The sequence below is a fragment of the Dipodomys ordii genome, unplaced genomic scaffold (genome assembly GCF_000151885.1).
Source record: "Dipodomys ordii isolate 6190 unplaced genomic scaffold, Dord_2.0 Scaffold65, whole genome shotgun sequence".
Lineage (NCBI taxonomy): Eukaryota > Metazoa > Chordata > Mammalia > Rodentia > Heteromyidae > Dipodomys > Dipodomys ordii.
The window spans coordinates 10517417-10539607 of NW_012267281.1; the positions used below are offsets into that span (position 1 = coordinate 10517417).

Here is a 22191-nt window from a genome sequence, read left to right on the forward strand (position 1 = left end):
ATGCTTCCAAATACTTGGTAAAGAATTACAATAAAAGATACATAGCCCAATAAGTTGGGGAAATTACCACAAAAGTTAATTTTACACCCGTCATTTTCTCATCTATACAATGGGAGGGATTCTACCTATGATTTTAAAAAATGCTGAAAGGATTGTTCAAGATGCTATAAAAGTGTGCAGGGTACAGAAAGAGCTCAATATAGGTTCAGTTTTATCATCTCATACATACTTGGTGTTGAAGAACATATGTTATGAAGCCCAGTTTTACGAATCTCAATACAATGTCCACAGTTTGTGCTGATCTGTTTCATCCATTAAAGGGCAACCTTTAGCTATCTAGAAAGGTCAATCATTTGATACTTTCACTACTGTAAGAGAAAAGAGAAAAGCAAGACCACTTTATCTTTGTTAAAAGATCAGTGGAATGAACATTCCACATAGCTATAAAAGTAATAGTTTTATAACAATAATTTTCTTCAGGGTCAAAATTGCAGATAAAATATGTAAATGATTAGGGTAAGGACAACCTGCTTTAGCTGGATATGCCTTCAATACAAATTGTACCCTCTAGATTAATCATTTACATGGTAAAGAAATAGCTCAATATTAGTCTCAATTCAGCCTCACATTCCATCTTCCACTGCATGTGCTCCTACAGGGCAAGCTTCTTGAATACTGGAAACTCACACTCTCAATCTGCTAAAATAAAAGGTGACAATATAATGTTTCTATGTAGGGATACATCTAATAGTGTATAGAATTCTTTCATTACAGAACTTAGATTGGTCAACACCTACAGAACGATTGTTTTCTAAGAGGCAATGAAAGCCCAGTTCATTGTGACCAGTGATACACTCATTCATACCATGTGTGTATCAAAGACCTCCTCTGTGACACCGAGAGCAATGTAATGCTAAATTGAGCCTGGTCCTACTTTCAGGAGTTTGCAGACCTCAAGGCTAATCAAATGCACTCAATATTCATGTTCTCTATTCTCGGTAACAAGTTCAAAAATGGATATTGCTCCAAAATGTGGAAATACATTATGAGAATAAGATGAGAATTATTCCTACTAACTGTATCCTTTTTATAGGAAAGGAAATGATGGTCTCTCTGTCCATGGGGAAAAAAGAAAATGCCTTCAAACCATACTGTCATTAGTCTTTGTCTCGTTTTTCTAAATGAAACAGAGAGAAACGTTCTTTAGAGATTAGAAAACTTAATTAATATGTCTATCGTGACTTAAATGAATGCTCTACCAAATCACATTTGGTGTATGAGACCCTGACATAGTTCTTATTACTATTACTTGTGATGACCAGTGAACCCACACAAAATGCATACTCTCCAGCCTCAAGGAATATGTTCTCTGGCAAGATTAGCTTAGGGTTTCCAGGATTGGAAACAGACTCACTATTACAAGATGAACTTGTATGCCCAAAGTGCACAGTTAATTCTTTGACAAAATGTGATGTCTTTGCCCCAGCAATCAGGCTTATCACTTAGAAAAAAGCAAACAATACCTTCAATGTTGCCACTATCCTGCCAGGAAATATTCAGTATACTTAATGTATTAACTCGTATGTCACTTAGTGCAATGCATACACACAGAACTTGAATAGGGAAATGAACCCCTTTTGTTTAATCTTGTACTGAGAAAGGTATAGTACTTTTGCCCAGATCAACTTTAAGCAAATAAATGAATAAATAAGTAAATATGAAAAAACACCTCCTTTTGCTTTTAACACTAGTTCTAACATTCACATATCTCCTCAACTGCTACACTGTGAGAAAACAGGTGTCTGTGTCTTAGTACACCTGGCTGATATGCCCCAGTAAGACTCTGCTTCCGTAGCACAGGGGTATGGAGCTGGTGACGAACAGCTTTGTGGAAGAGCAACTGGATTCTTGCCAACTTTATAAATAAGGCTCCCTCTTGTGCACTGGTTTTAAATACCTTCATTTTAAAATCTGATCTTTTCCTCACAAATAGCTCAATCTCTGCTGAGCTACCAAAATGCATTTCACAACTAAGATTCATGTGTTTCTGTCTTTCTTGGGGGGTTCCCTGCAGCTGCTACTTTGAAGAAAGGATGTGTGCTTTCCACATGGGAAGGGAGGCGTTTGTAGAGAGGAGGAATTTTTCTGCTTGTTGTCATCTGGGTATCCCTTCTTCTCTGTCTCTTTCTGTCTTTATAATTCCAGAGCTTGCTTAAAACATCTTTCATATGCAAACTCCAACAAGCACAAGTGCTTAAATGTTCACAGTTGCAGATATGATAGAAAACATAGACACCAAGTACAGAATAAACCACAGGGCACAAAAAAAAATATTGCCAACTTGTTGTCTATCTGGTACCGTTTGCAGCACGGTCTACATAAGAAATTTAGGGAAATGGATTCACAACACAAATTGTTCCTTTTAGTTTCCCTTAGCAAAAAAGAAAAAAGATATATATGTATATATGGATGTATACCCACATCATTAGTGTCTTCTTGCATCATCAATACATTTATATATTTTACACAAGCAAACATGCTTTAAGAGGGCAACTATAATTTTTTAATACATACCATTCCAAATCTTGCACGTTAGCAATATTCAAAGATGAAATAGAATTACCATTCTTTAAAATTACATTCTTAGCAAGGATAATCATCGGATCCACATGATTATTTTCCTAATATGTCTCTATAAATTTTATTAGACATATGGAAACCAAGCTAGCCTGGTGTTAAATATTTTCCTTCGAAGTTTTCTTTTTCTTTTTTAAATAATTCCCTTAGGAGAGATGCATAGCCTAGTTCAGCTAATTAAAACAAAGATCAATGGACAGTCCTTGGCTCCAAGAGGTCAAAGGACATGATTTATTTAAAAGCTCGTCCACTGATATGAAAGAACGTATAGTGTTGGATAAGAAATAAATTATTCTACAAAAGAGAAAATAATCACTTCAAACCCCCTTGACTCAGCCCTCATTTCCACTTACCCTCTCCCGCCCATGGGGTCACCTTTACCTGTGTTCCTCGCCTCCCCATACCTTCCTCCCTGTTCACTGAAGAGTCTCATCTGTAAGCCCATCTTCACTTCAAGGGCAGAGCAAACTGTGAGTGTTGCTCTCTTGACCAAGCAATTAAAAATAAATTTTGACCAACCTGTATCGGCATTTTAAAGAGGCCTTAAGTTGGTAGCTAAAAATGGAGTTCACAAAAAAAAAAAATTACAAGTGGTTCCTATGTACATGCCAACGGCGGGATTTATTATTCAAAGCCTCCACTGTAAATAGATCGTGGCAATGGCAGCCCAATTTGATTGCTTTATCGCTAGGCCTGACTTTTTAAACTAACTTTCCTATCAACTTCTTTATCTCCAAGGAAATGTCACTGCCATTTAAAGTACTCTTTATATTTAACTTCTCTAATCTTTTCAGGTATTTGGAAATTGCTGTCAGTGATAGCTAAAATATGCCAACTTTAGGGAGTGGGGGGAGAAAGAAAACATTATGATAGACATTATTCTACGATACTGCTTCATTGGAAGAAATGTTACACTTTAATGTAAATTGAAAGCAACCAAATACATGTTCCACACAATAAATTTTGCTGGCCTATATTTTCTCAAATCGATTTCCACTGGCTTAAGCTAATAGAGCTTATTGGTAGCAATCTGTCAAAGAAATATAAGGATGCTATTACAATATGCCATCTACTTTTGTTCTTACTGTGTGAAAAAATCTTCATTATAATTCCAATCGAGGAGTATTCAGTTATTTAGTAAACACCAACGATGCTCAGGCACTCTATTCAGAGAAAACATCTATGTGAGAATGCTTCCAGATGTGAAAGATAAAAAGTAAGCGCCTCATTGCAAAGGACGCCAGATATGCTGGAAGAGTAGAACTTGAACAAAAAAAAAAGAGGTGAACATTACCCATTCTTGATGATGGAGAAAGTAGTAATGAAGTGACCTTTCACAAAGGAGTCTGAAGACGATTTTTGATTTTTGAATGGAATCTGAAGGGGAATTTCAGCTGGGTTGAACCTACTTGATAAAAGAAAAAATTGGTAGGACAGGTCAGCAGGGTCATGCGAGTGAGCAAAGGATACGGGTCCAGACAAAAACAAGCTGGGTGAAAACACTTTTATCAGATGGACATTTCCTTGAAGAGGTATGCTTGCAAGAAGTGAGATAGTTTGAGCTGAGGAATGTCAAACCATAATAGTTGAAAGTTCTTTGTAAGCCACTGAGAACAAAGTGAACTGGTGATGACAATGCTTGTCCATGTGTCGTCCATGGACCTGCTAAATGAGTATTTCTAGAAGAAGACTTGTTAAGAAACAGTGATTGGAGCTTCAACTCAGATCTAGTGTATCAGAAACACCCAAGATACCCCCAGAACTTCTAGGTGACCAGAATGGTTTAAGAACCATTACTTTAATGAATAAATGTAATCAGCAAATATATGGGGGAAAAATGTTCAACATCACTAATCATCAGGCAAATGCAAAGTAAATGACAGTGCAGTATCATCAAATTCCAGTTAGAATGACCACTGTCAAGACAGAAGCCAGCAATCCAAAACTGCTGACAATGATAAAAAAAGAAAGGAAGTCATATACTAGTTAGTGATAGGAATGAGGGTTACAATAAAGCATGAAGAATAGTATAGAAGTGTCCCCGAAAATTAAAAATACAACTACCAAACAAACTACCAGCTACTCTAGTACCAGGAACACATTCAAAGAAAATAGAATTTGCTTATCAAAGAGATATTTGAATTTCCATCATTACAGCACCATTCACGTTACCAAAGTATGGAATCAAATAGATTCATATCAGCAGAGTAATGCATAATGAACATGTGGTAGAGAAAACAACAACAACAATATCATTCAGCTTTACAAAGGAAATCCTAGTATTTGTACCAAAATGAATGGAACTGGAGGATACCACATAAAAGTAGAATAAGCCTGGCAGAGCAAAATAATACCATGTATTCTTAAGGGTTTGTGAAAGGTTGAAAAAGCTAATTTAAAGTAGAAGACAATAGAACTAGAAAGGAATGGGGTCAACGGAAGTCACACAATCAGTCCCAAAACACAGTTAAATAAGAGGTATGAATTCTTACATTCAACAGTATGGTTGGTTAACTATAGCTGACAATAATCTATGGTGTCTTTCATGGAAAACTTGAAGAAAGAAGTTCAAGGCCTCTAACACTAAGAAATGGTAATATAAAGAGTATAAATACTATTTATTTGGATTTGATTATTACATATCATATACATGTATTGAACTATCATAATTCACCCTAGTAATGCATACTGTTATGTCAACTATAAAGAAAACAAGCAAATTAAGTACAGCAAGCTGCTACTTTGACAGAAAGCTCCGAAACACCTACAAAGTGGCATAAGAGAAGTTTCAGTGCCACTTCTGTGTATTAAACCACAAAGGAGCAATTATTTAAAGATTTCTATTTGACACGTAAGTGTATTTCAAGACCACTTTTTTAACATTTCTATTCGAATTTCTCTTAGAAGCTCATCATAAAAGGAAATTAAAAATGACTAAGTCTAGAGTAGGAATGGAACCTACTAGGTTTTTTTCCTTTTCTACATAAGAAACAGAAGACTTCTCATTACCACCTACTTGTCAAGAGGGAATTGGGAAAAGGTTAACTAACATGGACTTGGAGATCTCTCACATGAGTTACACAGCTTAATCTTAACCAGAAAGGAGGAGCGTTATGAGTCAGAAAGTTTTATTTCATTTTATAAAGATACAGAAACTGAGGCTCTAAGCAGTAAGAAAGCTTTCAAAGAACCAATTTATACTGGGTGTCAGTGGCTCAAGCCTGTAATCTAGGTACTCAGGAGGCTGAGATCTAAGGATCATGTTACAAAGCCAGCTCTGTCAGGAAAGCCCCATGAGACTCTTTCAAAGTGGTAGAGTGCTAGCCTTAAGCAAAAGAGCTCAGGCACAGCGCCCAGGCCCTAAATTCAAGCTCCATGACCTACCAAAAAGATTTAAAAAAAAAAAAAAAAGAACCAATTTGCAAGCACAAAACAAAGAGTTAAATCCTTTGTCTAGGAAGCCCAAAGATTTTCATGTAACCAAAGAATGCATATTGTTTCCATTTTACTAGATGTTTTAGAGATTCTTCAGAGTTCCCCATATTAATTATGTAATGGGGCAAATCATTTGCAAATAACTGATGCTATTTTGTTTACCCTTTAAACCATTGTTCCTTTCTAGACTCTAAGGATTAGAGGGTCTGTTATGTAATCTCTTTGGGAAACAAGGTCCATACACCTTGCTGAAGGATTTTAGGTCCAGCCAGAAAGAGGAACCTGTCCAAGGGAAGAAGGGAGGGAAAGGAAAGTAATGTTTGCCAAGTTTCTCAGGTCCTCCTCTGCATTTGATTCATATGGAGAAGCCAATGAGTAGTGTAGGATTTCTGCCTTAGATTCTGCTTAGCATTCTTTGCAGAGATGGTGTGGGGCTGCCTGTCACCAGGCTTAGGAAAAACTCTGCAACACAGAGTAGGAGTAGTAAACAGAAATCTACACATGCCTCACTCACACTCACACACACACACACACACACACACATCTACCCCCCACAGGACACAATCCTAGCTCAGTAATCTGAAAACCTCTGGGAAGACTCAAAATGGTCCCACCACTCTGTTTCATTAAGCAAGGAAGTTGAGTGACAAATCAGAAACCTCAGAGCCAAAGAGACCAAGGTGATGGTGACCCCTTAAGAGAGGGCCTGGCTACCTGGTCCTTCCCAAGCTGAATAATAAGAGCCACAAACCACCCCTGAAATCAGCCGTGCAGACCAGCCAAGGTCCTAGGAGGGGATTAGCCCATGGAACCTGCCTTCTTCACTCCCTACCCTATCTCTGAGAACGACCTTTATATCCACTCTTGGTTAGCCTTAGGCCTTTCTAATGGCTTTGGCTCCATGTAAGGCAGTATTCTAAGAGCTTTATGAATGTGAAATAATTAATAGAATCATGGTGATAAGAAATAGGGACTCTATCATTCCTGTTTACAGAGGAACTAACTGAGGCCCAGGCCAGTGGGAAAGGACTGAAGAGCCCAGGCACTGAAGTCTACCTCAGAGCTACATCACCACCACCACCATCCCACACGGTGAACGCCCGCCCAGAAAGGCTCAACCGAACAGACTGGATCCACCGAGTTCAACATGATGGGACTAAAATGCTTTCCTTGTTACTCAACAAGTAAAAGCCCTTAAGGAGAACCAGATGGTTATCTGTTTGAAGAAGATTGGGAGGAGGAGGGGAACGTGAGGAAGAGGAGGATACATGGCTACATGACTTTTCACATCAGAGATGTGATGAGTGCCTTTTCAGCTTGGGGGGGAGGGCAAAAATGGGGGGCAGCTGCTTAAGTATATCATTTTAAAAAATCATTTCCAAAGCTTATGTAAGTTAACTGACAAGTTCCTGGAGGAGAAAGTGACTCACGGGTATGGCTGTTTTCCTCTTACCTCTTCTAGTTACCACTGGAAAGTGGAATCAAAAGCCATACTATTTCTCTAATTCTTGAAATGGAAAAACCTCCAATTTGACAAAGCCTCCTCAGTTATGCTTCACTTCTGCCCGCCTCCCCCCGCCAGCCACCGCCCCCAACACCCTCCTCTCGTACACAAGTCTGAAATACCTTTTTCAACTTACTTCAACTTGGCCTTCCATGCTCCCCCCTTACCCCCACCCCCTCTTCCACCCCACCCCCCTGCACCGAGCACAGAACTGCCACTTGGAGCAACACTTCTCAGCTGTAGGCCCCTGGAGACAAAACACGCAGAACAGAAAGGGACACCCAGCCAGCGGAGCAACAATTCCCAAAGGGAAAGAGGCTGTTTTCAGAACTACACTGCATCCTGTAGGATTCAACTGAGGTGAATTAAAAGAATGAGGAATGTTAGGAGCTACTCGGGATTCTGTTTGTTATTCTCCACCTCCCCTTCCCCCGTCCCCCCAAATGTATGCTACTCCTATGGGGCCACTATTAATGGTGAAAATAGGCTTCTGCTGACCACAGCCCCATAAGATGGTATTACAGCACTGGTATGACTTTCTATTTAACTGAGATTTGTTTCAGTTTTTCTAACCTAACACAACACTGAATAGATCCTAGGATATGGTGTGAGTCCAATGTCTGCAAAAAGAAAAGAAAAAAAAAATAACAGTGCTTTCAATGTTGAGATCCTTTACATCTGCTGCTCAGTTGGAAACCCTGTTAAAAGGCCATTAGAACCTTAAGGTAACAGACCTCGAAGGCTATGAAAGCCAGAGAGCAATTTGCTGTTTGTGTTAGGGAGTATCAGCCCCAGCTACTTCCTTTTCATGGGCTGGAAACAGCTTCTGTCATGAGCCGTGAAAATCAATCCTGCAGTAACCAGGCTGCAATGTGGTTGTAGATGGGGCACCTGCGGACTGGCGCTGTGCAGCAGAGCCTCCTTCTGGACATCTGTAGCACCTTGCCAGGCTGGGTCTCACGGGCAGCGCCTGCCCGGAGGTAGCAACATCTCTATGCTTCAGGAATCCCAGGCTGATAGCTTCCAACCCTGCTTTTCTGAAAGACTTAATTAGGTTAAAATCAGAACTGTCACCCTGAATGAAGAGGCAGCTTTTGGAAATGTGTATCTGGGAAATGCTTGATCTTCCTTGTTTGTATTCCATTCCTCTGGCTTTTCTGATTATAGTAATTGTGACAGAAATTCGTGTTCTCCCCCCCCCCAAAAAAATAATACTGTTTCAAGACCTTTAAAAATACAGAACATATCAAAACTTTGTTTCGAATATAAGGTCATGCTTTGTGAAAATAACTATTTCAAAGGCATAACCATGGTTTTGTCAAAAGTTGTGCTTTACAAACTAATGGTTTGAAAGGCTAAAATTCATTTTATAATGTGTTATAGGTTTTGCAGTTTGAGGAAATTGTTACTCTAGTTGCAAAATGCAACCTTGGTTACCACATATGATTAATTCCAAGCAATATATCTATATATAGCCAACCTTTTGTTAAACCGGAAACCTTTGTACAATCTGCTGAGCATATTCTGGGTAAAAATAAATTGGTATTCAAATTGTAACATTCAGCTTTATGTTTATGTATACAACTTCCTATAATATTAAATTATTTATCTTTACATTAATAGCCTGAGCTAAATAATTGACTCAAAGTTCATGTGCAATTTTTTATGTTGAAAACAAAATGGAAAAGGCATAGTTTCATACTAGTGCAGACTCAATTCACTTAAGAATGTAGTTAAACTGTAATTTAAGTGAGTATTCTATGCGGTACATATTTTGGACTAAAACACAAAAATGTTTGTTGCTACAACTTTTATGTCTTCCATACAAAATATATAATAAAGCTCCTTAAGTGATTTTTTGGGGGTCCGGTCATGGGGCCTGAACTCTGGGCCTGGCCACTGTCCCTTAGCTCTTCAGCTCAAGGCTAGTGCTCTACCACTTAGCCACAGCGCCACTTCTGCCTTTTTTCTTTTTTGCTTATGTGGTGCTGGGGAATCGAACCCTGGGCCTCATGCATGCAAGGAAAGTGTTCTACCACTGAGCCACCTTCCCAGCCCATGCTTCTTAAGTGATTGAATGAACTCTTTTTATTTTTGCTAAAAGTGGGAAAGGTGCTAACTGAAAGAAAGAAAAAAAAAATCATTCTATCAGGTTGCTTGTTGATGACTTCAGACCTGCCATCTTGCAAGGCATTTCATATTCTGTTGAAAATGACCTTTCCAAAGAGTCATGTGGCCAGATAAATGAAATACATATATTTTTTATTGCAGCCACATAAAAAGTTAGTCCAAATTTTGAATACAGTACTTGACCTCCTGATGTCCAATACCCCAAAATCTCAGAAAGAATATTGAATAAGATATCACACAGTCACATGAGGAATACAAGCACAATAAAATCCTTCTACACATTAGAACTTGCTAAGTAAAAGTGCCAGTTAACTATGGTTTCTCAAGTTCAATGCAAACACAGTGTGCATGGCTGAACAAAAATTCCTAGCACATAGATACTCAGGCAGAAGTACCCAATTATTCAGCATGGTTACATTGTATTATATTAGAATTACAAATTCCTACTTTTCAAACAGAGTTCCTACCTTCTTCAAATACATTTCTTTAACAAACAGAAAACAGAAGTCAATGATAAAATGAATTAGTTTATTGATTTTTTTCTACAGGTTTTCTAAAATAAATCTTGAAAACAAACTAAAAAACTCTAGATTTAAAATCAGCCCATTGGTATGAATAGGAACAGAAATCTTACAGATACAGAGCATTACAAACATACAAGAATGGTGTGTTTCACAAGTTCATTCCTAGAAGTTATTATTTTGCAATAAAATACTATACTTTTTAAAAATTGTTGTTTTTAATCATATGTAAAGTTTCAAAAGCAACCAACTGAAAAACACTATTTTCTGATTTTCTTGGAAAAAAGTTAAAGCATATTATTGAAAAATATCTATAGTGTGTGCTCAGTCTATTTGTTCAAGTTCATTTCATAAGCAGTACTAACTTTGATCTATCCTGACCTACTTAAAACAATAACTGAGCTGCCAGTAGTGGATCAAATCTGTAGTCTCAGCTACTGAGATATCAGGAGGATTGAGGCCCCCCCAAAAAAATCATGAGACCCTCTATTAGTCAAAAGGAAAAGAAAGAAAGAAAAGCTGGACACTATGATGCATGCCTATCATACCAGCTATGCAAGAAACATAAATAGGAGGATTCTGGTCTAGACTAGCCCAGGCTAGTAGTGGAAAAATAATGAAATCATGAAAGCCATGACTCAAGTATTAGAGAAGTTCAAGACCCTGAGTTCAAACCCCAGTACAACCCACCCTATCCCCTGAAAAGAATAAAGAAAATGGAAAGCAAAAGTCATTCATCTTTCTTTAGAAGAACTCACATTGCTTTGCAGTGACAATAGTTCTCACAATGTCACTGCTACCTTATGAGGAAGAATCTCCAGTTCCTTGAAATTCAGCTGAAGAACACTGCTTCCCTCCTTCCCCCCCCCAATCTCAGCAGTCCTGGGGGCACAAAAAGAAGTCAATTTCTTAAGAAATCCAAGAACTGTAACAAGGAACAATCACACAAGTGATAAAGCCCATACCTCAGGGGTGTCTTCCCAGAAGGGATCTTGCTACATCTTTAATTAAACGTGTATGAAATGAAAATGACCTGCTCAAAATCTCTTCTTGGGTAAGAACCTAGAGGTCAGGTTAAAAAAAAAAGGCCAGATATCTACCTGAATGCTAGAATATGAAAAACAACTCAAAGAAGAGGTGAATAGATGGAGCTTTTTGACCAGAAATCTTCTTAGAAAGACAAAGATAATAATAACATTCACATGTACCAACAGAAAGCGTGACAACCTAGCAAAGTAAAATAGGAATTTAATAGTGAATGAAACTTCCAATAGTTTTTACTGATTTTTCTCTTCAAAGCAACATGAAGGGTGCCTTTCCTTATGGAAAGGGTTGGTCCCTTGGTTCCAGGTACACGGTATGCTATTTTCTTTTGTATATCCCTACTGACCCAGATCCATTTCTTTAAAGAAATCTTGGGAAATCATTGATACAGTCTAGTCTAATAATTATTTTCTGAATGGAGTTTCATATCACAGATCAAGATGAAAAACAGGAAAAGCCATTACCCAAAATTGGACTGTAGCAGAAACCTGTATTTAAACTACTTCCAATGGAACCACAAGGTTGACCCTAAAGACCTGGAAGTAAAGATAGCTGAACCAAGAGCATTAACATCAACAGAGAACATTCTAGAAATGCAAATTATCAACCTATCCCAGATGTACTGAATCAGAAACTCAAAGGCATGCCCCAGCTATTTATGTTTAGGCAGCCAGACCTTATGTGATACGTAGATTATAAAGCATGCCCTGCTCAAGACCACTGCTTCTAAACCATGGAGTAGACCAGAATTGCTTCAGGTAAAGGAAGAGAGTAAGGGAGGGAGGGAAGGAAAGAAAGGAAGAAGGAAGAAAAGGGTGGAAGGAGGGAGGGAGGTGACTCTAAACCAATTATGTCAAAATATACATACACAAGCCAGCCTCTGGTGGCTCATGCCTGTAATCCTAGCTACTCAGAAGGCTGAGATCTGAGATAGCAGTTTAAAGCTATCCCAGGCTGAAAAAAATCTCTGAAAGACTCGTTATCTCTAATTAACCACCAGAAAACCAGAAGTGGGGCTGTGCCATAAAGTAGTAGAGCTCAGGGACAGCACCCATGCCCTGAGTTGAAGACCCACAACTAACAACAACAACAATAACAACATAAAGAAAAAAATTATATATATATATATATATACACATACAGAGAGAGAGAGAGAGATCTCAAAGCTGAGGATTTATTTTCAATGTCCCACCAGATTCTAAATGCACTGCCTGGAATAAGTAGGCTCCTTCTAACTTACAGGAGTTGATTGCTAAATTTTTAAGAAATTTTGTGAACTAGTAGTTAATTATTGGCAGCTTGAAATTGATCATGTTGGAGATGTTTTTACAGGAAAAATTGGCCAATGATACTTATCAGGAAAACCCTCTATCTCTCCCCAGGCTAGCTGTTAAACATTTATTAGTTTACCACAGGCCAGGATTGAGAAATACCAGACAAGAGAGACAATATCTAATATTTAATTAATTCAGAGAATCTGGGTAGTTTCTCTTAATTTTCTCCATTGTAACTCAATTTCTTAGGATCCTTATTAATATTATGAAGACTAAGTAACTTAGTAGGCAATAATTTACCAATGAACAGACACATCTGGAGAAAATATGTCTTTCATGGTGGCTTTGGCTTTCACTTCTAGTGTTCCAGCAGCTTTCTTGTAACCACGTAGATTGATGTGGTAGGTATATTGTCTGCAGATATAATATACTTACTGCTTTCTCACTTCTTTTTGCTTCTTTCTGTTGTGACTTTTGTTTAGAGACTCAGGATTTTCTGTGATACCCAGAAAAGTTATCTTAACAGACATATTATTTCAGGCAAGAATTGCAATGTTCATCCTCTTTAAGCAATTGATTGAAACCTATATGTAGCATGGTCAAATCATAAAGAGTGTTGTTTCTTTTTAAAGGTGCTACAATTTAATATTATTTTTTCTTAGTAACTTCACATCTTGGCCTCATTCCTTCCTTACTCCTTTTAGACTCTTCCAAGAATTTTCTTCTTCCTCATCCCTGGGGCAGGGAAGAAGAGGTGAGAAGATCTCCTTCTGTTTAAAGTGCCTGACCAACCTGCCACAATACTTCAATCACGTCTCATTGCTGCCAAGTTCTCAGAATGATGACCTCATTCCTGATTCCAGCCATCATGCTGAGAACTTCCAAGACACTCCAACATTCCAACCCCACCCTGGCCTACTTGACAATATTTTTTTCTTAAGTTCTTAATAAATTCCTTTCTGTGTTGTCCTCCATACACACCCTATTCTTCTCACACTTACTGACTCCACCTTGAACACCACCTTCGTTCACCGTCCTTTGCCAAACCCTCCCCATTTCTTCAGAGCCCCAATTAAATTTTGTCAGTCCCTTTCAGCAAGGCCAAAGAAACTGTTCCATTGTTTGATTCCTGTCATTAAATCACTAATGACATTTGTTAATTACACCATTCACTCAGCATTGTTTAAATCTTAGGGGGAGGTGATACAATATAATTAATTCTCTAATTCATTGAAAGTTGTAACTTTGGTGTGTTTGTTTTCTTTTTTTTAAAACAGGACCATAGCACAGAGAAGTATAACTTAAATTTCCTAACAGACATAGATGATTCTGTGTAGTCTGATAATTTGGTACTTCTGAGACAGATAAATCATTTGAACTGTATTTGAGAAATTACTTCCTCTCAGCTACACTGATAATTTGGTTTTTAAAATTATATTTTTATTACCTTTAAGTAATTGTACAAAGGATTTGCTATTCAACAAATCAGTGTATAATAAGTACAATGCATGCTCGTCAATGTCACCTCTCAACCCAACTCGTTCCTCAGTTTTCTTAATTTTGTAATTGCATTGACTATTATGACTGCGTTCTCCCCCTTCTTCTCCTAACAAGCCTCTGCTGGCTAATGACACTGAGTTTTGTCTCCACTAAAAAGCACACATAAACTATGCCACAGTATTTATAGTGCCTTGGTAATTGAAATAATGTTTCCTCCCCTCCCTTTTCTATCTTCCCTTCTACACTCCTGTCCTCCCCTGTTTCATATGCACTACAGACTCTATTCATTGTCAGTGACACAAAAGATGCTAAGAAATTTTTATGTATTAATGGCCTTCTGGTAGTTTCTACTGTACCTACTAAATATTTCTTGACTCCTTCCATTCCTGCTGCTACTCTATTTAAGCTAGCATCTCTTCTTCATTCCTTTTTCCTGTTTGTTTTGCTCCCTTTCCATACGGCCAACATCACATTTCAAATCTATGTGCAACCCTGATTGAAAACTGTCTTTAACAGCTTATTACAGCTCTGAAGCCAAAGGCCAAAGCCATTGAAGTTGTGGCATTTGAAGGTTAATGGAAGATAAAGCATGACCTCTAGGGGGCAGTAGCTCACAGCTAGGTTTATTTGAGAGGCACTTATACAGGTTGCATGAAAGGGAAAGTCCCTCCCAGCATGAGACCTACCAAAGCTAACAGAGGGGCCACCATCCAAAAGGGCAGGAGGTCAGGAAAACTCCCAGGAGAGTGGGCAATCAGCAAAAAGGCACCAGTATATAGGTGATGTCACTTAGCAACATGGTGGCCATTCTCTGCAGCAAAGAGCTGCAAAGAGCAGCCTCAACGCAAGAGTTACAGCCTCAGGTTTTGTCTTAAACATATGGCTGGTTAGCAGCACAAATGCAATTCTGCAGAACATATGAGGAAGTCTAAACAGCTAAAAATCACCTTCCTGGGTTATACCTTAAACAACTGGATCTGTTAAATAAAAACAAATAATAATAATAATAAACAGTATTTAGCATTGGGGTGCTCTTCAGTGAAAGGACCAGGGGCCAGGCCTGTTATTAAAAAGTAACTGTAAGGTTGATTTTCAGGGACCAAGGTTGAATTATTGATGTATGTCAATAATCTGGCCCTAAATTTTAGCTTCTCTAGTTTTAATTTTCTTCTCCTTTTCCCCATTCCTGTTTCCTCGGGTTTTAGGACTCCTCTCCCATTTTCTAGTGTCTTCAGGATAGTTGTGTACCTTCCCCTGTCCCTTCCCTTACTGGCTTCTTATGGACAATGCAAATCTCATTGTTTTTCCTCAAGGAAGAATTTCTAAGCCCCTTGTTCCAGAGCATGTGCTCCTATAATCAGCTCTTGCAGAGTTAGGTGCCTTAAGTGCCACGCACTTACGTCAGCTGTAATTACCTAAATTGAAATCGTACCCTGAGTTTCTGCTTCCTGACAAGGATCAAAAGTCTCCAGGATTCTAGAGCAAACACATGACCTACACACACAGTTGCATACAATGAATATTGATTACACGAATGGAAAGGATAGCTAAAAGAAGATAGTAAAATAATCAGTAACCAAGATGATACAAATGTGTAGAATCAAGTTTCATTTTAACTTTGTTACTGTTGTATTCCCTTAAGAGATATTTTTCAGCCAGGGTCATTAAAAACACTTAGATATATTCTTTCGGGATTATTGGAATTGAGAAATCTTTACCCAAGGTTGAACCACTATGAAATCCCTTTGTTCTTAAAAATGTGGTATCTTGGGCTGGGAAGTTGGCTCAGTGGTAGAGTGCTTGCTTCCCATGCATGTGGCCCTGGGTTCGATTCCTCAGCATCATATAAGCAGAAAAAGCCACAAGTGGCACTGTGGCTCAAATAGTAGCCGACTAGCCGAAGAGCTGAGGGACAGCACCCAGGCCCGGAGTTCAGGCCCCCACAACCAACAAAAATAAATAAGTAAAAATGAAAATAAAAAAAGTGGTATCTTAGATACTCAATAACACTTTCAAACAGTGTTATGTCAATCACTGAACTCTGAATAATACTGAAAAACTCTATGAAAGTATTTAAAGTTGGTATGCACTGTTAAAGAACTTAACTGAGCAGAAATCTGGTGTGTAAGTAAAGAAATGGACTAGATTTATGTGTGTGTGTATGTGTATATCAAACAACTGTTCATAACAGGTATTATAAACATGGCATCTTTTAGCTCACCACCTTTGTATCAATCTTTGGAAAGATAGGAATTAACACTGGGAAAAGCAATCTTCAAATGTTAACTTTAAACGCTACAAGTAAGCAGGTAAAGTCATTTTACCAAAAATTTTTACCCACACTCCTACTTGAATGCAAATCTTGTGTTTGACAATAGGTCATTTTAACATAAAAGCACTTCATAAGTTTGTATTTAATAAATGTTTATAAAATTATCCATAATTTCAAAAAATGTCACTTGCTTAGATAAATGATGATTACAACTTTTTTCTACAACCTTTTGAAGATATAATGCTGTACATTTTACATTGACTTTGAGTGGCCTATATTTCTACTCACAAGTTATTAAGATGCAATGCAATTAAAAGATGTGAGAATTCATTTACAAAAAAAGGATATCAGTCAACTTAAGTGAACTCTTGTTCCCAATGATGACATATTATCCTCTAATTAAAATTGCTAAAGTAACTCTGTCTGCAAAGATTGCTGTGAAATAAGTTTCTGACTCAAGATTTAATAAGTGGAACTCCTAGTATCCAGATTTTAGATCACTTTGACACTTGGAATAATACAATTCTGTTAGAAATCTAGTGATCTGTCAATGAAAACATAAAGTTCAGCTAATAAATTTATAACTCATACTGCTCAGCCACAATATTTTTTAAAGACCTCAGCCAACAAACCAAAGGGCAAAGAAAGCATGCAGATCAATGGAATTTAAACTATGTATCTAAACTAGGATAACTAGTGGCTATACAGGGTTAAGAGTGGCCCAACACTGTTTTTCCATTTATGGGAATATCTACATGGAAACTGGGAAAAAATGGTGAAGATGTGTTCATGCATTATATATGGTGGTGTTGTGCTATCAAAGCAAAGGAGAGCACAAGTTTCCAAAGAAAAGAGAGGCCAGCCTAACAAAGAGCAGATACATGTATTTATATACATGCATATATATTATATATTTATTCTCAAAAGGCTAAAAACAGTTTAGCATGCTAGCACTGCATGAAATAATACCCTTTTTTTACAGTAGACCTTGCAATAATTAATGAGTTAACATTAAAGAGATGAATAAGAGTTTAATAACTTTCCTTATATTCAATATAACCCAATCCTCAAAATACCTCGGACAGAAAGTAGAACACCATGACTATTGAAAATAGACTTCATTATGAGTTTCATCCTAATCGTAAAACTAAATGTCCTATTTCCTTCTCAATTTCCTATCTCCTCCTCAAGGATAACTACTCATCATAAGTTCAGCTGGGCTCTAACCTACTACTCCACTAGGCTCAGAATGTAGAAGAAGGTAGCTCATGTACTTGACCTTCTACGTTCTATTTAACCCTAACTACACAATGAAAGGATTGGGAAAATACACAAATAATAGACAATTTAATAGATTTCATGGGAACATGAAATCAATTCAAAATAATACAGAGAAATTATGTTAAAAGTAAATGGAAAATATTCAACATGAACAACTGTGAAGAAAGACACACCGTACATATGGTGACTGATAATACCAGGCTATCTATGGATGAGACTGGGAAAGAATAGCTTTGACACAGGTCCATTCAAAAAGTACTCCTGCTTATGTCTACAAGCGAGCCAGGCTGGTCTGTGGTATCTGGAGGAAATATACTTGGGTTTGAATTCCTACTCCATCACTTCATGACTGGTTAGTTGAGTCACCATTGGGTAAAGTCAATTATTTTTCTATTGTTATCTTTGTTTCCATAAAAGAGCTAAAAGAGTTATGAGAAAAATTCAATGAACCAATAGCTTCAAGGTAACATCTATACATAGGTGGTGGGCACATCATTTCTATATCAGATTGTTAAAATCCAAAAGTACATTCTATGAGTAATGTACAAGTGATCACATAAGCCAGTGAGGCAGTGGGATTTGCCAGATATGATGATAATTAGTGTTCCCAGGCAGGCTTCATAAGGCCAAAAACAACAGTGTAAGATTTACTCAATGTTCTCTGAATTTCACAGGAGCTTGTGTGTGTGTATGTGTGTTGTGTTGTGTGTGTGTGTGATCGTTGCTGGGCTACATGTACATGCTAGCAAGCACTCTATCTCAAAGCTACACCCTCAACCTCAGCAGTTGTGAAAGTTCCTGATGAAGTTTAGAACCACCAAGATGAATGATACTGGGGAAATGGGGTAAACAGCAGTATCCCTGAGGCTTGAGCAAAGACTGGAATGTTTAAATCTGACCTTTGATCCAAAGAACTGTCCTAATTTAAAACCAAACAAAACCAAAAAAAAAAAAAAACTGGTCTTCCCAGAAGACACAACAAGAGAAAATAAGCGAGCACATTGTTGAAGGCTTTTGGCTAGATACCTGGAAACATTTCTATACCACAGGAATTTCCAAGTATTAGCATGAACGGCAGAGAAGAGCTCAAGAATCTGTTCCTCTGGAGATCTTCAAACAAGGACGTATCATCAGATTGCTTGCACTGTTTTAAAATCAGGGCTGAGTGGAAATTGGTGGGCCAAACTGGCCCTTTCCAGCACTGTCTGACAGAAGTCCATGCTTTCCATATCAAAGTACCTCATCTCAAGGTTCTGAGAGCTCTTCTTTGTTCTGGGACAGAGAAGACCGCACTCCTTTACCAGTGTGAGCTCTGAGGGAAACTGTAGGATCATCGATGTTAAGTAGGAACAGTGTTCATGGATCTGAGATCAGAGGCAGTGTGTGTGTGTGTGTGTGTGTGTGTGTGTGTGTGTGTTCAAAATCAGGGCCTAAGTTCTTTTCCTTACCTTTTTCCTCAATGCTGGTACTCTATCACTGGAGCCACAGTTCCACTTTCCACTTTTTCTGGTTATTGGAGACAAAGTCTCACACACATTCCTGTCTGGGCTGGCTTTGAACCACAATCCTCAGATCTCAGCCTCCTCAACAGCTAGCATTAAGAGAATGAGCCACCTGCTCCCATTGACACTTCTTTTAAAATCAGATTTCCTGACTGGCAAACAACACATGGCATTTCTCAAGCAAACCACTGGTGTAAACATGGTGAAGAATGGAGAAGAGTTTAAGGAAAGAAGGATCAACACCATAGCAGCTCTTGCCTTCACTGGATAAAGGTAAGGATTACGAAAAGCCAGGGAGGAGTGTGCATTTAATATGAGGACCTATTTCCTAAGTGCTTGTTCCAACAGCGGTAATGAATCCAATTTCCCTTAGTATTAAGTAAAGCTTACTTTGGAGAAAAACAAGTAGATGCTTAAAATTATCTTTCAACTCATTATTTTTCTGTCAAATGTACCTCTGACCTCCTGGTGACCTGAATCTTGATTATGCTATCTGGAGCACCAGAGGGTAACCAGACTTAAGGCAACGTCTTCAACATGCTGGTATTTATGAAAAAGTAGGTGACTTTAGCAAAACGCATATATTTTTATGAACAACTCGTAACTAAGAAGTAGAACTGTAATTGTAAAAGAAAACAAGCACTCTGCAGTTAAAATTCTACTGAAGAATTCTTCTATAAGCCACTGGGAACGTTCTCCAGCAAAATAAATGGTGAGCACAGAAACTACACGCACTGAAAAATCTCGATATTAAGCCGGGTGTGAAAGGTTGAACTGCCGTCTTCTGAGTGTCTCATTATCCACTACACGAATCCCAAAGCAATTTTAAAATACTTAACTGTTTTCTTCTTTGAGATACCTTATCTGAAAATCGTGTTGGGGAAAAAAAATCTGTTTGTTTTTTTTTTAAAGATAGTTTGAAATCAGGCAGCTTAGAGGAGAGGAGAAAAGATAAATAAAAGTTGCTAAAAGTAATCCATACTGCAAACCTTTTAAAAGTTGAATTTCCTTAAATTTGCGAAGGACCAAAAAAAAAACCACCCAGCTGATCCTTATCAATTAATTAAAAAGAATGAAATAACAGTAGACAAAGGAGAAAAGGAGTTAAGCAACTTAAGAAGCTGGAGGGGGTAGTACTCTGGGAGGGGGTAGTACTCTGTCTCTCCTCTGTCTCTGTCTGTCTCTCTGTCTGACTGTGTGTCTGTATCTCTCTCTCTGTTTCTTTCTCTGTGTTTCTCTCTCTCTCTCTCTCTCTCTCTCTCTCTCTCTCTCTCTCATTGATGAACAAATTATTCAGAGCTGGGAGAGAGGCACGCAGTGATCGGGATGGAAAAGTCGTCTTAGAATTCACCACAGGTTCCGCCTTGGACTGACTCAGAGGAAACGTCTGGCTGTGAATTGAAAAGAACTCCCTCTATAGAACGCGCCCGCTCCTCCTGGACGCACGCGCCTTCCTCCTCGCTTATTTATTTATTCTGCAATGCCCGCATGTGCATAAATGAGTTCATGTTGGTGTCGGGGCCAAGAGTTTGGAGGTCAACCCTCCCTGGCAAAGCAACAATTCCGCGATGCGCTTGAAACCGTGACGCGTTCAGACATCCGCAAGACGCTAGGCAGCCACCCACCAGTTGTTGGTTTGGGGTGGTTTTTTTTGGGGGGGTGGTAAACCGGAGACTGGGAATCTGCGGTTCCCCCAGGAACTCTAGGCACCGCACCCCGAGATCTCCCAGCGTCTCCTGGCTCCTCTTGGCCTCTCCGGGTTCAGACCCCCCCGCCCCCGACACCGGTTCATTCAGAGTCCCGGAGAAGCTCGGATTCGGTTGGAGCCAAGAGCCGGAAAACGCGCACCCCAGACAGGCAGCGGCTGCTGCACACGAGCGCAGACACACGGGGTGGGAGGGGGGGTGCTCTTACACCCGGCACGCTGTGGGGGGTGGAGGGCCCGCGCACCCCGAGTCCATCTCCCACTGGGCCACACCGGCTTAAGTTGGCTCCGCTTCCCGGAGGCGGAGGAACGGTTGAGGCCGCGCTCGGGACCCGGCGGTGCGCGGGGTGGTGGCTGGGGGGGCACGAGGGGGTCCCCCACCGGACTGGTGACCAACTGCAGTGGAGCGAGACGCCTCCCCAAAACACCAGCCCTGAAAGGCGGGCGTCCTGAGGTTGGGGTTCCTGTGTCCCGCGCCCCTCCAGTCCCCACCCACCCACCTCCCTCAGCGGAGCACACTCGGGGTCAGGCCGCCGGATGCTCAACCTCGTCCTGCGAGGGAAGGACCGCAGGGAGTAGGGGGGACCCCGCGTCTCTCCATCGCCCTCCCCACCCGCGCCAGCGCGAAGGCGGGAGTGGAGACGGCGCCGCTCAGACTGGGGCGCTGGGCAAAAACTGTGGCCGCAGTTCCTCCAAGTTTGCCGGAGAGAGAGGCACGGGATGGGGCGTCCTGGCTCCGCGATCTACCCTCGCCCCGCCGCAGCCCGTGGTGGTGGTGGTGGTGGCTGGCGGGTGGAGGGTGTCCAGAGCTCCGGGGTCCGCGCCTGGCGTGCGCCCACCACCGCGGGTGGGTAAGAAGGGCGCGAGAGCCGAGCGACCGAGGGAGGAAGGGACAGAGCCAGGGCGCTCCCGCGTGCGCACACAATGAGGCAGGGGACCGGCGCGCACCCTCCGTCCCTCCCCACTCATCCCCTCCACACACACACACACATACACCGGCGCCCAGACGCGGGGTTCCGGGGAGCCCCGAGAGAAAGTGAACACCAACTCAGCCACCGGGGGAGGCTAGGAGATAGGGAGCCCGATGGATGATGTGGGGTGGCCGCCCCCCTTCCCCCGGGGCGCTACGCTTACCTGCTATCTCCTGGTAGGGGATATCCACCAGGCTGAATCCCTTGGCGCCGTACGCCTGGCGGACCTCGCCGCAGCTCCGAGCCTTCACGTCCGCCCCGGCCGGGAGACACAGCAGCAGCCCGGAGAGGGGAAGCATCACAGCTCCGATCCAAGAAGAAGGCATGGTGCAGTTTGCAAATCCAGCTCGGTTTTAAAAAACAATGTATATATATATATATATATATATATATATATATATATATATATATATAG

General features: G+C 40.0%; 1 protein-coding gene across 2 annotated transcripts in view; it reads right to left on the reverse strand.

The window, feature by feature from the left end:
• Gpc6 (glypican 6) overlaps positions 1-22122 on the reverse strand; it is a 965911-nt gene extending 943789 nt beyond the window's left edge. Inside the window, exon 1 of one of the 2 annotated variants that reach the window (XM_013022980.1) lies at positions 21940-22122. In XM_013022980.1, the coding sequence (XP_012878434.1) occupies positions 21940-22102 (163 nt within the window). In that variant the 5' untranslated portion in view covers positions 22103-22122. The remainder of the gene's footprint in view (positions 1-21939) is intronic. The other variant, XM_013022979.1, reaches the window with a different exon arrangement.
• Between the last annotated feature and the right edge of the window lie 69 nt (positions 22123-22191).